The following is a 17,209-nucleotide window of genomic DNA, read 5'->3' on the forward strand; positions in this document are numbered from 1 at the left end:
TAAGATCAAAGATAGAATATGTTCCTCGGATGCTGAATCCGTATCACCAGCAGAATATCCCAATAATGTCTATTCTTCATCAGCTGCGATGATTCAACACCAACTTGTTGTCACTAGGATTCTGTACATTGTGATTAATCTTTTGCCGAATTCTGGTATCAACTCGTGGGGCACAAGTTGAGACCATCTAAGACAAACCCAGTCAACGAAAATGATAAAACACGTTTCTTTAGAATGATCGTATCTGTAATGCCAGTTGACATGTACTTGTGCCTGAATCGGTTATTACAGTCTGATCCAGGAGGTCCCTGATTAAGGAAACTAGTCTCCGAACCCAAGGTTTGCCTTCAACACTCGCGTCTCCTGACGTGAATTGTTTTGGCTGTCAAAATATTCAGTGCTCTTCCTTTCCACACCGCACATTTCCTCTGCAACGTCCATGTTACACCCATTTCTACCAATAATAATTTAACAGTATACAAATAGCCACTTGATCGAGCTCGTATGTTTGACCGCTCAATTTAACTGATCTACGTTATAACTGACATGCAATTCATACCATACTATGGCTATGCTCGGTGCTTCGACGTAACACACAATAATATGACACATTAAGATGGGTTCAAAAACCAACGAACTTATGACTGGCCCTGCTATTTTCAGCGTTTTCAGGAAAATCTCTAAATGCAACTCATATATATATATATATATATATATATATATATATATTGATAATTGTAGCAGAGTATTTTCACTTTTGGATTTACTTTTGTTTGAGAATCTATAGGACAACATATATGCTAAACTTTTAAACTCGAACAAATGGAATGTGTGCTTACTGGCAGAAATACAATGAAATTCAGATTATGGTACCTTTTTTCTTTAAAAACGAAAGAAAATTTATTCTTTACAAAAGGAAAAGACAGGGAACAAATAAAAGTTTTACACAAACATTAGAACAGTTCTTCTCTGGAAGCCGAAACAAACATAAGGAATACACATATTTGTAGTGTAGCTGAAGTTTTCAGGAACTATACAAGTTAAATATATTTTTCACTTGAGCACAGGCAACACTGCTTTATAAAACAATATGAACAACTGATGTGAGGCACGGTCGTCTCTTAATGTATTAGGCCTAAAAGTACCCTGCAGCAATCACACGAGTAATGTCTTCAAAATAAACATTTTATTCAATTACTCCATATTGTATCTCAACTATTTGTTTATCTGTACGTCTTGCCTGTCTTCATATTTTAATATGGTCGACTTCCTTAAGGCAAATCCTATTAACACAACAACTCAAATACATATCGTAACTTTCACCTATATATATGTGTAAACGAAGATTCATGTAACTTGGGAGCGTGGCTGAAGTTTTCCCACAATTCCAATAAGTATATGTATCACAAATCGGGTCATGGAACACCCTTCTCTCGCAGCGAGAACCTTCTTGCATTCCTGCAATATCCTTACTCTTAGATTTTTTTTACAGCAACACATGTTGACAAACATATATATATATATATATTATAATTCTTCACAAGGCAGTAGGAAAAATAAAAACTGTTTATGTAATGCATCCGATACTTTTGACAAATCATAACAGCCTTATTAAGGTACAGAAAGTAAATCAACATGACAATATTCAAATACATATCAATGCAAAGTTTTCATGAAATGCTTAAAGCACATACCTTTAGTTTAATGACAATCATGACAATAGCATCGTTTTCAATCTAAACAATACAACAGAATTTGAATAAATAATTTCTAGAAACACAAGTGACAAGAAAATATCTATATAGTAATTAAAAGTACACCTAAATTAAGAAATAATAAAAACTGAAGCATGTGTTGCTAATACCGACAGAAACGTCACCTAACTGCCTCGATTGCTAATTTTACATTCGACATTCCGTCGGATATGTTCGGACACAACCTCTTGGATTCCCGAGTGGAATCAGACATCAATAAAAATGAGAAAAACTCTCACACATCATCACTACACAACTAACATCATTTATTTAGTCCTTGGGGAGGGGCTCCCATGATAGGTGGGCCTCGCATTGGACCCATTGGTCCCAGAGGTGGACGGAGACCTGAAAAAAGAAGGAAAATTACAATCATCATCTTATAATAAACAACTTAGGTTATTACACCAACTTTTCCTCTCCATTCTGTTCTAATAAATGGGAAGAATTTCCCAACACACATTTACAATCATTTCGCATGACAAACTACCTTGATCAAAAAGTTCCCGGAATCTCCACCGTGTGGCGCTCTCAGTCACTTGATTTGATTTTTTTTTCTTTTTCTTTGTGGGTTGCCACACTTGTCAGCGATATTCCCTCCCAACCTGAACATCCTAGTTTGCCATTTCTGAAAGTGACGCAGTGTTGAGTATATCTGTTTGGGTGGATGTTTCGATTTTAGCAATGGCGTTGATTTTGCAACAATGAGTGTGTATTAAATTTTGCGTTAAAACGGATTCGATAAGGTGTTTCGGCAATAATGCTTAAAAAAAAAAAAAAAAAAGTTTACTAGTAGCACGAACGCTTTACACTTTGTCATGAGTCAGTTGAAGATGATTATCGCAGTGGCAGGCCGTCGACATCGAAAACCGACGAGAACATCGATAAAGTGAAACAAATGTTAGCCGACAACCATAAATTAACAATCAGAGAACCGGAAGATGACTTGAATATTGTTTATAGATCCGTTCAAGGCATTATAGTGAATGATTTGGGTTTTCGCTGTGTTGCAGAAAGTTATTGCCAAAAAACCTGAATTTCATGCAAAATAGGGACTGCGTCGATATGGCCAAAGACATGATTTGCAAGGCTGAATCCGACGCAACATTCACCAAACGTATCATTACTGGAGACGATACGTAGCGTCATGAGTATGACATGCAATCCAGACATCAAGTGAGGGAGTGGCGAGCACCCAATGAGCCAAGACCGAAAACAACACATAGTTTTCAGTCGAAAAAGAAGGTGATTTTCACGGTTTCCATGGATTACAACGGTGTTGTACATCATGAATTTCTGGCAGAAATTCTGACAGTCAACAAGGAGTACTATTTGGGAGTTATGAAGCATTTGCGTGAAGCAATTCCCCTAAAAAGAAAAGATCTCTGGTCAAACAACTAGTGGATACTGCATCATAACATCATAATCCGCGATTTCTCACCTAAAACGTAACGGATACCATTCCGCAGCCACCGAATTCATCAGATTTAGCTCTGTACGACCTTTTCCTGTTTGATTGACTCAAGAAATTATTACGGGGAACGCGTTTAAGCAGCCGAGAAGACATAATATGAAAATCAAAGACGGCTCTGATGGACATACCGAAAATCGAGTACCACAAATGTTTTGAGAACTGGATCAAGCGCTGGCGTAAGTGCGCTGCAGTCGACGGGGATTACTTCGAAGCGGACAACATCAATTTTCAGGAATAAGCTTTTATTTCTAATTTCATGAGTGAATTCCGGGAACTTTTTGATCAAAGTAACGTTAGTAGAACAAACGGAAAAACGTTCAATATCTGTTCACAACCTGACACTGAATCCTGGCATCGACGATAAAAACAGGACTTTTCACTAAACACACACAATATATTAATGAAATGCCTATAAATGTAAAAAACGAAATGAGAGTTTTGAGTTTTACGTCCTACGATTATGCCGGTTACACTAAAGGAGACGGTGATGATGAGAAATGAATGAAATGGTGGAACGAAGAAAATGGGAGGAAACGGAAGAACCCCGAGAAAACCCACGCACACGGTGCTTGTCCACCACAAAGTTCACTTGGCGGGAGCAGGGTTTCAACCCGGAACCCCATGCACCAGAGGTGAACGTTCTACCGCTGAGACACCGCGGCCCCTATGTCTATAAATGTATCAGTAGTTCTGAATTCTACAATTCTGAGTTCTTACAACGTATAAAATACCACGAGGAATAAGAGGAATAGATATGAATAGTTTATAACATGTTTAAACCAGCCTAAATATTAAACAAGAGTAAATAGAGTACAGAACTCAGTTCCCAAGGCAAAATACAAACACACAGTGTATAGCAACAAAGGGATTTATGAATTATTGTATATGTACACACACCAATATATACAGGGTGTCTCAAAACTCCCTTGACATAGGGCAACTTTTTTATTATCAGAGTTACACCAAAAAGTAAGAGGGGGAACCGTCTACAAATATGTTTTCAATCTAAAGTGAAGGATTTTTTTTTTTTTAAAATCAGATGAGCCATTTTGGGCGGAAACTATTTATGCACCCAATGTTAAATGAAAATGCAACGTTGCCATTTACCTGGATCCACAACGTAAGTTAATGCAGTTACTGTCTTTTACGCTAACACGTTGATGACCAGCCGTCATTTCAAATAATAACTTCATTCACTTATGTTGTGGGTCCAGGTAAATGACATTTTGCTTGGGAACTTTTAACACACCCTGTATATATACATATATAGTATGTTATAAAACTACCTATAAAGACTTGCGGGGGTGGCACGAAACGGAATAAAACACCCAAAGAAATCTGAATAACTTGAAGTCACACGCATTGAAAATTTAGGGCACCAATATGGATTGTCAACAATATCGCGTAAATTACGAAACACACATAGGTGTGCTGTGACGTATTCATTTTTCACAGAGGAAGTCATATATACTTCCATTAATGAAGTATCTTGTACCTTTCACTAAAAGGAATGATTTCCTGACACCACATACGGCAAACCGTGAGCTTTGTGATATATATATATATATATATATATATATATATATATATATATATATATATATATATATAAAGGTAAAATAATGCTGAAAAGTCGCCTGGAAAACACACTGCATGCCACACATCAATAACCACCAGCAATTGATGCAGGGTGTCTACAGATAAGTTTGAACCATTCAACTGAGAATATACACAAGAGATGGTTGATACCAGCAGAACTCCCTTTGGTGGTAATTAAGATTTCTTGGTGAGCGGATTTTGAACTTCCCAATTTGAAAGCTCACTACAGTCGTAGTTCCCCAGAAGTGAATTATACTGGCACCAACCATCTCTACTTCTTGCAATTGAAGGGTTCGGACTAGACTTGAACATCCTGCACGAGTTGGTTGTCGTTATTAATGTGAAACATGCTGTGTTTTCGACGCGACTTTGCACGTTATTTCATCAGCTTTCGTTGTCCGTCATTTTTCTATCACAACTCTCACAATTTCCCGTGCGCAGTATCAGAGAATCTGCCTTCGAGTTGGGTGCTAAAGGTGTAAGACAGACTTTTTCATTACGTTTCAATGAAAGAAGAAAATCATATACGAACTCAACAGGAACTAAAAAGCAATAATAGGAAGAGAATAAAAAGAAGCAATAAGCCGAGGTGAACCGAGCTCAGATGCTCCCGCCATGCAAAGCTGTAAAACACAGCCTCTGTCGGGTCGAACCTGTACCTCGCCGAGCTTGGCCACCAAATTCAGTGATTTTTATCCCTTAGGTAATGGTATACTTGCCGATCAAACTTCATTCCGATTTGACCAATAGTTATCGAGAAATAAAGTACCATATACAAATAGATCGAGCTTCCCTGGCCACTAAATGTAGTGAGCTTTTTTCCTTAGACAATACGCTAGTTACTCACTAAACGATAAAGGGTACAGTAAGAAACTTCCTGCAAACCCTAGGGAAAAAAAAAAGTAATATACTTGGATGACCCGTATATTTCTATATCGCCTGCTCAAATGAGTAGAGAAAAATACAAATAATAACATCGAAAGCACTCTTCTATACAACTTCAAATTTGTTACATGACCCGCTTTCTAGATCATCTTTCATGAGGAAAGAGAGCCCGAGCCTACGCTTACTTCCCTCAATTATACTCCCTCATTGGGGTTCGGACTCACTCGGTCTTGTATTCGCTAAGATTCCTGGGGCTCGCACGAGCTCGTTTCTCTCAATTAGGCTCACGCTCAACTATTGACCCCAAGCCCAGTTTAGTGCGCCCGTCAGGCTTTCGAGTTTTAGTACATTTCTGCGATGGAGACACATTTTCTACAAATATTTGGAAGTTTAATTTTAAGACCGAAGGTGCTTCAACAGAAAACACATTGTATTGTGCTTTTGCCTTCTCAGGAATATCTGTGATTCTATTACTAGTGTAAAATGAAAAATGAAATCTTTAAGTTTTACGTCCCACGGTTGTGCCGTAGTGTAAAATGATTCTAGTATTTGTTTCCCTTGCTCTGGTTGGTGAAAAAATATATGATGATAAACCCTGAGCAATCTTGTACTTTACAGGACATTTTTTTAAGTCTTCTATGTCACTCTGATGAGGACAGTTTGAGACATTAATTCAAATCTCTGGATTTCAGTTTCATTTGAATACTCTTCTTTAATTTCATTTTATTTGTTGTTGATGCCTGGAAACCCAGATCGATACTTTTTAACATATAGGCTGTCATGTGTATCAAATTAATACACATATTCCATAAAGCGTGGATACCTGAAAAAGGCCTTGATCTGGTACATAACCTTTGGTGATTCATGTCCGGCAGCCAATGCGTTAAGTTACATAACATTTCATTGACAAAGTTCCAACGAGAAGATTTCACTGGTTGTGATAGGCATATAGTTTGACCGTGGTATAGTGAAGGCTCAAAAGAACAGCCTGCTGATATATAAAATTTCGACATATACACATCATTCAGATTTTAACAAGCCTCACAGATGCAATATTAACACATTGGCATTCACAAAATTTAACATATGTAAGCGATGATTTTTCCAAAAACTCGTACATATATATCAACAATATTATTATCAGATATATTGTAAGGATCCATACTTTCTAGTGTATGTTACTTCTACAAACATGTCACAAATGTAAATACGTGTTCTTGTTTACCAACCCAGTTACAAGTAGACGATAGTAAGAGGATACAGAAGACACGAAGTCGGTTCGGAGGAAACCGAAGATGGACGAACCTCTCAAAGGACACCCATAAAAAGAGGACCGAGGTATCAGTTCATAACTGATCATTAACCTAACAACACCTCCTGAGGTCACTGTTGACAAGAGAGAATCCTAACCATACATTTTATCTAGAGGCCGCCTAGGTAAAAGAGATATCCTAATTAGCATCTACCTCCCGAGGCTGCAGTGAGCAAAGGAAGTTACTTATAAACCGTCTCCCGAGGTCGCTGTGGGCAGAGAAGACTTCTTTAACAAACACACCTCAGCGGCTTGCAATGAGCAAAGGGGTTCCCGTACAAACCTAATTAACCTTAAATTCCCGAAGCTACTACTGTGTGCTAAGGATACACTGAACTTGGAAACACTTTTACTTTGTACTACAAAGAAACTTTGAAAACAGTTTATAGAAACTTATTTTTATAATAAACTAGCATCAATTACCCGCTCCGTTGGGTTAAATTAAGAAAAAACAGTAATATGTTCTCTTAGTCAGTCACTTTTTACTATTACTAAAGAGCTCTTTGATATCGGTCATTTTCAATGACTGCTATATATTTCCCTCCTTTTCCCATGTTGCAGGGCACAACATCGAAAGTGTCATTGTCCATCTCAGCGACCCGGAAAACTATGAATTAGACACTAATATTGGTCACTTCGATCATTTATATTATATCCCTCCTCCCCCAAGTTGCGGGGCTGAATTTGGACTTAAACGGCATCGGAAGTGTCACTGTTAATCTCAGCGATCCCGAAAACTAGGGATTCGACACCAATATCGGTCATTTTCGATCATTTTTAATGTCTAGAGATGCAAGAGCTAGGAAAAAAACCGGCTTTTTTGAAAAAAAAAAACTCGGTTTTTTCTGCTTCGCTTTTTTGCTTGGGAAATTTTGGGCTTTTTTCAAAATTTTGCATTAAATTGATAAAGCACACTTTGTTTCGCTTCTCTACAGCACAAAGACTCATTTGAGTAGTGGTTGATGTAGATAATGATATAGAACCTCTAAAATAAACCATGAATTTGAAAAGATTTTTAAAAAAATCCTTAACATATTTACATTATGAATTCCAAAGGATTAACCAATTTATATAAAATAATTTTTTAACTTCTTATACACAAAAATAAGTACTTTTTTAAAAAAAATACACAAATAACTAGCAAAATTGTATGTAATATTTTTACTTCAAAATATCACACATCCTCTTTTTGAAACAAAAAATAAAAACAAGAGAGAAATACATTTATATGATAATCTTAAAGGCTGCACATCAAGAACTTGGTTTCGGGTGGTTCTATATATTCTTGAAATTTTTAAGTTTTAACTTTCATATACATTGTATGAATACTTCGAACAAATTTTTCATTCATTGATCACATACGTAATAATGTTACCATCTATCAGGTGCTTGGAATCTGCAAAATCGGCAAAATTACGAATTTTATAATGCACTGACTGTTCCTTAAGATTGTTCAGAATCGGGAAAATACCAAATTTTCTGTTAATGGATCATATGCATAATATACTGTTCATCTGATCGTGCGGTTTCCTAGACTTATAAGCACCATCACGGTTTACCCAGTCCTGAAGGTTTCTGAATTTTTAACGACAGGAATTCAACATATTACGAAACTAGAAAAAAAACTATGGAATACATTTAAAAAGAGTGGAAAGAATTAATCACTGTTCCAATTCACAAAAAAGGAGACAAAACTGAATGTAATAATTATCGAGGCATTTTTCTCTTAACATTCTATTAACATGATTGATTCCATACGCAGAGAAATTATTGGAGATTATCAGTGTGGATTTAGGGAAATCGATCAACTATCGATCAGATATTTACTATTCGATAAATATTCGAAAAGAAATGGGAATATATTACCCAGTACATCAGCTTTTTATTGGTTTTAAAAAGGTTTACGACTCGGATAGGAGGGAAATATTGTACAACATTCTTACAGAATTCGGAATACCGAAAAAGCTAGTTAGACTAATTAAAATGTGTTTAAATGAATTCCAGAGCAAAGTCCGAGCAGAAAAATTCTTGTCCATGAGCTTCCACGTCGAGAATGGCCTGAAACAAGGAGATGCGTTATCGTCATTATTGTTCATCTTTGTTCCGGAGTACGCTATAAGGAAAACTAAAGATAGCAACCAGGCCCTAGAGCTGAATTGTATTCACCAGGTTACGGCGTGTGGATACTTTCAAATATTTGGGATCAATATCACCAGACCAAAATCATATCCACAAAGAAATTAAATGTCGACTGAAATCAGGAAATTCGTGTTATTATTCAGTTTAAAGTATTTTGTCGTCGCGAATTCTGTCGAGAAATTTAAAGCTTAAAATATATAAAACGATAATCATGCCTGTTGTGTTTTATTGTTGTGAAACATGGTCGCTTGAGGGAAGAACGCAGACTGAAAGCATTTGAAAATAAAATCCTGAGACGAATATTCGGACCCAAGAGGAACGGGAATGAGGGGATTTCATAACGAAGAATTGCATAATTTATACGGTTTACCAAACATCGTTACGGTCACCAAGTCTAGGAGGCTCAGTGGGGCAGGTCATGCAGCCAGAATGGAAGAAGGTAGGAACGCTGTCAGAGTTTTAACTGGAAATCCAATCGGAAAACGTCCATTAGGAAGACTTAGGTTCAGATGAGAGGAAAATATTAAATTAGATCTCGCAGAAATAGGAATACAAAGTAAAAACTGGATCCAGTTGCTAAGGATTGAAAAGTAAGTGGAGAGCTTTTGTGAACGCGGCATTGAATCTTCGAATTCCATAGGCCATAGAGAGAGAAAATATATTGAAGTTAAGCACAACTGCACAACAACCATGAGTGAGTGGTTAGCTTTTGCGCTTTTATCGGGAAGTCTGGGATTCAACCCCACATTCGACCATTTTGATAAAAGTTCTTCTAATTGTATCTGTAAATGTAGAGATAATGCGTGTACTGTGAGTTCTGGCCGACTTTCTTTCTTATCGTTTTTAAATCGTTGTTATTACTAATTATCAGCAGTGACGAATGCGAAGGAGGTTAGGGTGGGGATGTTTTACGGGTGAAGCTTGTACCCCGAAATTACAGAATTTCCAAAACGAACGAAATATTTGTTATGCCTTTACTCATAAACTTCAAGCTCTTCTCAAATAAAAATTGGGTACTTTTAGAAAAACTAAACATTAATAAGAAAAACCCTTCCCAAAATACTTTTCTAAATCCGCCACTGATTATTTGTATAAAATGATATTCAAGTTTGTATCCGGAAGATTATTGCTAAATCATTGCACAGCTACAGTATAACAAGAATGTCGAAGTACGCTTTGACAGATATACTGACAAACGTGCGCTCTGACGGATATATTGAAAAACAAAAGTTTAACTTATGTGCTAGAAGCTAGAGTAGGCCTACTAATCTCTAGCAAATGAAACACGGATGACTCAAAAGAAATGATGTAGAAAAGAAAAAAATGTCGATAACTCAGAAGTTAAAATAAAGTTAAATATCTTCTACAGTTGCACTCAAACACTACGTACTTTATGTTTAGTTCATAAAACCTGTGTTCCATCCATCATGATGGTGAATTCCAGAGCGAAATATAGCATTTAGGTCATGAAATCTTATTTAATTTTAGAGTAGACTATAAGAAAGCTATTTAAATAGAAAAATCATGAAAATGAAAAAAGCCAAAATTTCCAAAATTCTCGTTTTTTCCCCAAAAGCCGGCTTTTTATGTGCAAAAAACCATCGACTCAAAAAAGCCGGCTTTTTTGCATCTCTATTAATGTCTCTCCCTTCCCGCACCTTTAAGTTACAAACTCAAAGTGATATGACAAAAAACATCTCAGGTTCAAATTTCGTCCAGGTTGTAAATTTGAAACGAGGTTGATCCGGTGGTTCAAGAGTTAGTAAGTTTTATTTATTTTTATATATATCTCTCTCCCTTCTACCCCCTCCCCTAAGTTCCACCGTCAAAGTGAAATGACAACACCTCAGGCCCGAACCTCATCTATGTTAACAATTTGAGATCTGTTGGGTGGTTCAAGAGTAATGAAGACACAAAAATAGTCACTTTCATTTTTATTTTTTACATATATTTTCCCCTCCCCCTCTCCTACGTTGCACCGTTAAACGACAAAAATTATCCCAGGTCGAACGTAATCTATGTTGAAAATTTGATCGAGATCGGTTGGGTAATTCAAGAGCTATTTTTTTTTTTTTTATTTCTATATATAAAAATCTTCCTCCCCTCCTCTAGGTTCCACTGTCAAAGTCAAAGCACACACACACACACACACACACATATATATATATATATATCGGCCATTCCACGTAAATATGAGCCTAAGGACAGAAAATTGTTTTAAATATATTTTGCTCGTTATTTATATAAAAATGACCAGAAAGGTTCAACATTTACTATGCTGGTCGATTTGTTGTTAAAAAGTTTTAGTTTTTGTCTTTTTGAGCGATTGACGTTCCATGCTGTACGAACCCAGTCGAAGAGAGAATTTACCAACAATATTGAACACCCCTAAACAACACATGATAAGAATTTGATTCAGCTGCACTGCGGTGTAGACAAGCACGTACACCTTAGGAACTGAAGCTCAGAAGTTTTAAAGCTGTTAGTATATTAAGTAGTCTACTATTTGACTACTTTTGGTACCAATGTAATTATGTAACGCCCGTTACAAAAAAAGATATATTTTTTTTCTATACAACTTGTACTAAAAGTCAGAAGTAGTCTATCTTTTGCAAAAGTAAAAATGAGCACATGGGCAATACAACAAGAAAATGAATGTCATTATATTTATAATTTAATAGGCAAAAACTGCGTAACGGGTGTTACACGTGAATTGTTAGCTTGGTTTGACAGTGATATTTTGTACACTTAGGCTAGCTCTAAGACTCTAAAGAGGAAATTTGAAGTTAGTAAAGTTATAGAGGGTCCTCTTCTGAAGACATGAATTATGGTAAGGGTGAACAGTGTGCGAATTAAGGGACATTGAACCGGAAGTGATGAAGTGCACTCCAAAGAAAATAACATCTAGAAGATATCGTGGGATAGGGGACTTCCTCCCATGCCCTCGTTAATCGCACACTCAGGGTAGTGATTAAATATCATAAAAGCGCCATATTTCAATTAAGTACTCATAACATACTAAAAGTCTACTTCTTTATCAGAAGCCCAATACGATGCTTTCGAAGTCTTCGTTTAGCAAATCGTTAGAGGCTGCAGCGCGACAGATTTTCATCGAAAAACCAGAAAAAAAAACCTACGCTACAATGATGTGTACGCAGACTCCGAATGAAGTTGTAATTAGCCCTTTCCGGAAATATGTTTGTGTTGGAATGTTGTCTTGCTGGCAATGAAAGATGAAATAAGTAACAAAGACTATCGTCAAGTTGGAATCCGTCAAGGACTTTCGGACAAAAATAGTGATATTAGAGTTATGTTCTTCAAATCTTATGGCGAAAAGGAATTCGAACTACGCCGAAGTTTAGAAAGTATACTAGTGTCGTCCCATAAGGGGGTGGTTAGCGGGGCGAAGCCCCAGGCGCCGAAGTAAGGGGCGAAAAATTCGGTAGGAAAAGAAAAGGAAAGAAAAAAAGAGAGAAAGAAATACTTCACATATCAGTACAAATTAGTATGAACTTAAATCCTCTTCCTGTTTTAGAAATTGGTCCTATAATGTTACTCATGTTAGGAAAATGCATGTGCACATATATAAAACGGAAGGAAAAAAGTAATAAAAAAAATCTTCGAAATCAAGGAAAAGCAGAGTTTATTTTGGAAAAGTTTCTTACGGTTTGCCTCAACCATAGTGTCGCTTCGCGGCTGGTCTGTCGACCTCACTAATATGTACGGGGGCGCCGTCGTATATTCTCGCCCCAGGCGCTAATATTCCCAGCAAGGCACAATATAATTCATTTTCATGACGTGATTGGTAAAATGCCAAGTCCGATTATGAAAATTAAAGAATAACGTAAAGTTGTGTAGAAGTTTAGTTCCAGAGTTAATGTCACTGAAGTATAAGAAGAATAGACTTTTGTTAGTGATCAGTGTATCAACAGACCTACATATAAATACTGAAACTTCCTACATTCTTCTGATTTATATGTTTATTATTTTGTGTTTTTATTTCCTACACTGTACTACATGTGTAATTTTTTATCTATTAACATTGTAATATTTTGTTCTTTACATAATATGTTCATTAAAAGTGAAGTTGGTTTAAGTTCATTCGCACTGTGTAACACCCGTTACAATTTGTGTAACACCCGTTACGGTGTTGAACATTTTTTTAAATAAAAACCATTACACTTATGGAATTTCTGATTGTAATATTCACAATATCATACTTTCAGAAAAGTGCAAACATAATTGGAAGCAAATTTTGAGTTGGACGTTCGCAGAGTTTGGCTTAAATTTACATGCATCTGAAAGTGCATGTCCAATTGCTGTAACGCCCGTTACGCCACATTTTTCACTCTCACTGAGTTGTGCTATCATGTATATGTAACAAATTAAGTGTTTACTAAAATACACAGAAAAACGGTGATGTTTCGAGGCAGTTTGATATATCTTGACCCAGTAAGGACATTTTTATAACAATTTCTATTCGTCCAAATGTAACACCCGTTACGATGGAATGGCCGATATATATATATATATATATATATAAATTTTCCAGGCCCGAACCTCATCTATGTTGAAAATTTGATTGAGATCGGTCGGATGGAACAAGAGTTATTAAGTTTTATTTATTTTTATAGATATCTCCCCTCTCCTTCCCCTCTTCAAAGTTTTAACGTAAAAGTGATATGATAAAAACCACCCCAGGTCCGAACCTCATCTAAGTTGAAAATTTGGTTAAGATCGCTAGAGTAGTTTAAGCATGATGAAGTAACAAAAACAGTCAATTTTTTCTTTTTACATATATATATATATATATATATCCCCAATCCCCCTCCCCTATGTTACACCATAAACAGTGAAATGACGAAAACATCCCAGGCTCGAACCTTATCTGTTGAAAGTTTGATCGATATCGGTCGATTGGTTCAAGAGTTAAGTTTTGTTTATTTGAATGTATTCCCCCCTCCTCCCCAACCCTAAGATCAACCGTCGAAATGAAATGATAAAATCTTCCTAGGCTCGAATCTCATCTATGTTGAAAATTTGATTCAGATCGATCGGTGGTTCAAGAGTTAGGCCTATTAAGTTTTGTTTATTTTTTTTTTTTTTATAATTCCCCCTCCACCCCTAAATTCTACCGTCAAAGTGAATCGCTAAAAACACTCCTACGCCAGAGCCGCTTCTACGTCAAGAATTTGATCGAGATCGGTTGGGCGGTTCAAGAGATTAAGAATCATAAACACAGTCACTTTCAATTTTATGAAATATAGACTAGCCTTTGGCTAGCTGGGGGCTCCAACATAGATGAAAAATGAAATGAAATCTTTGAGTTTTACGTCCCACGGTTATGCCGGCTAGGCTAAAGGAGACGGTGATTATGAGAGATGAGTGAAATGGTGGAATGAAGAAAGTGGGAGGAAACGGGAGAACCCCGAGAAAACCCACGAGCACGGTCCAACATAGATGAGGTTCAGGCCTGGGATATTTTTTGTCATTTAACTTTGACGGTGCAACGTAGATGATGATTTATGTAAAAAATAAAAATGAAAGTGACTGTGACTTTATCACTCTTAAACCACCCGAACGATCTCTATCAAATTTACAACCTAGACGAAGTTTAAACCTGACATTGCTTTTGTCATATCACTTTGACGTTGTAACTTAAAGGTGAGAGAGTGGAAAGACATTAAAAATGATCGGAAATGACCGATATTAGTGTCGAATCCACAGTTTTCGTGGTAGCTGAGATGAACAGTGACATTTGTGATGCCGTCTAATCCAAATTCAGCCCCGCAACTCGGGGGAGGGGGAGGAGGTATATATATGAATGATGGAATTCATATTTTTCGGGGTCATTGGGATGAACAATGACAGTTTGACATTTCCTATGCCATGCCCGCAACATGGGGAAGGGAGTTAGATATATAAAAATCATCGAAAATGACCGATATCAAAGAGCGCTTAGTAATAGTAAAAAGTAGAGATGCAAAAAAGCCGGCTTTTTTGAATCGATGTTTTTTTTCACATAAAAAGCCGGCTTTTTTGGAAATAAAACGAGAATTTTGGAAATTTTGGCTTTTTTCAATTTCATGATTTTTCTATCTAAATAGCTTTCTTATAGTATATTCTATAGTTAGATAAGAATTCCATGACCTAAATGCCATATTTCGCTCTAAAATTCACCATCAAGATGGATGGAGCACATGTTTTACGAATTAAAGCTAACATGAAGAATGTAGTATTTGAGGGCAATTTTAGAGGCTATTTAACTTTATTTTAACTTTTGAGTTATCGACATTTTTTTCTTCTCCGGATCATTTCAGTTTGTCGTCTGTGTTTCATTTCTAAGAGCTTAGTACTCTAGCTTCTAGCGCAAAAGTTTTTCTATATATCCGTTAAAGCGTACGTTTTTCAATATATCCGTCTAACAGTACTTCCACATTTCTGTTATACTGTAGCTGTGCAACGATTTGGCAATAATTTTCCGGATACAACCTTGAATACTAATTTATACAAATAATCAGTAGCGGATTTAGAAACGTACTTTGGGACGGGTTTCTCTGTTTCATTTTCTAAAATGTCCTAATTTTATTTGGGAGGAGATTGAAGTTTATGAGTACAGGCATAACTAATACTGTATTTCGTTTCGTTTATATATTTAGCGATAATCTTCCGGGTACAACCTTGAAGATCATTTTATACTGAGAATCAGTGGCGGATTTAGAAAAGTATTTTGGGAGGGTTTTTTTCTTATTAATGTTTAGTTTTTCTAAACATTCGTAATTTTTATTTGACGGCAGCTTAAAGTTTATGAGTAAAGGCATAACTAATAGGTATTTCGTTTGTTTTAGACATTCCGTAATTTTGGGGAACAGGCTTCAGTCCGAAAGACCGCCCCCCTAACCTTCGCAAAACCGTCACTGCTGGTAATTAGTAATAATAACGATTTAAAAACAATAAGAAAGGAAGTCGGCCAACTCACAGTACACGCACTATTTCTACTTCATAGATGAAATGAAGAAAAGTTTCGTCAGAATGGTCGAATGCTGAGTTGAATCCCGGACTTCCCGATAGAAGCGCAAAAGCTCCACTCAGTCATGTTTGTTGTGCAGTTGTACATATTTATCTTAACAAATATATTCCGTAGTCCTTTTTTTTTTTTTGTGTGTATGTTGGTGGGGTGGGGAGAGTTCCTTAATGATATGAAGGGTGTGAGCCAAGAACATGGTAACTAACAAATTTTCAATTGCTGAGTTATGCAGCACCAGATAGACAGCAATGCATACCGCTTCGTTTAATCCCTCATGCATAGTCTTATGTGAAAAATCAGCTTTCCGACTTTCAAAATGGATTGTGCAGCAGAGAATTTCTAATTTCTTAAAATAGTAAAATTGTGGGTTACCAGGTCCTTACCTTTTTCATATGTTGAATCCCTCTTGTTAAAAATACAGAAAACTTGAGGACTGAAGAAACCGTGATGGTGCTTATATAAAACTGTAGAATTTCAAGAATATACAAAACCAAAAGCTCTAGATGTGCAGCCTTTAAGTGTATCATATAAATCTAAGTATTTTTCTTATGTTTTATTTTAATTTTATTTTATTCCAAAAAGAAGGTATGGAATATTTTGAAGTAATAATACTACATAGAATGTTGCTACTTATTTGAGTATCTTTTTAAAGAAGTATTTACTTTTAGGGTTGGCTGGTTTACACCAGCTGTTTTTTTTTCTTTTTTTAAATCAACAACTGGTTTAAACCGAAAAAACAAAAAGAACGAAAAATGCGAATCGTGTGAAATTCATGGTGACGTTTCCATACATCAAACCATCTGAATTAGTTTTATTTCCTTTTCACCTTTTAATCAAGGTGTCCCATGTTCAATTCTCGGTCGAACCACAACCCTTCTTTCATGCGTAAACAAAGTAGCGGTTCGGATGTAACTTTAAGCGAAAGTCTTCTCCTTGATAACCTCGGTATTACGTAAGGATGTTAAGCCTGAACATACGAAACGAAACTAAATTTCATATTTCTGCCTGCCTGAATGCCTGTT

General features: G+C 36.3%; 1 protein-coding gene across 1 annotated transcript in view; it reads right to left on the reverse strand.

Annotated features, from left to right (window-relative positions):
* Positions 1 to 864: 864 nt before the first annotated feature.
* The window catches only part of LOC145687877 (uncharacterized), a 41,646-nt gene continuing 25,301 nt past the window's right edge, over positions 865 to 17,209 (reverse strand). The window contains exon 4 of the mRNA XM_081761391.1: positions 865 to 2,099. Within this exon, the coding sequence (XP_081617517.1) occupies positions 2,017 to 2,099 (83 nt within the window). The 3' untranslated portion in view covers positions 865 to 2,016. The remainder of the gene's footprint in view (positions 2,100 to 17,209) is intronic.

The sequence above is a fragment of the Thermobia domestica genome, chromosome 6 (assembly GCF_964235325.1).
Source record: "Thermobia domestica chromosome 6, izTheDome1.hap1.1, whole genome shotgun sequence".
Classification (NCBI taxonomy): domain Eukaryota; kingdom Metazoa; phylum Arthropoda; class Insecta; order Zygentoma; family Lepismatidae; genus Thermobia; species Thermobia domestica.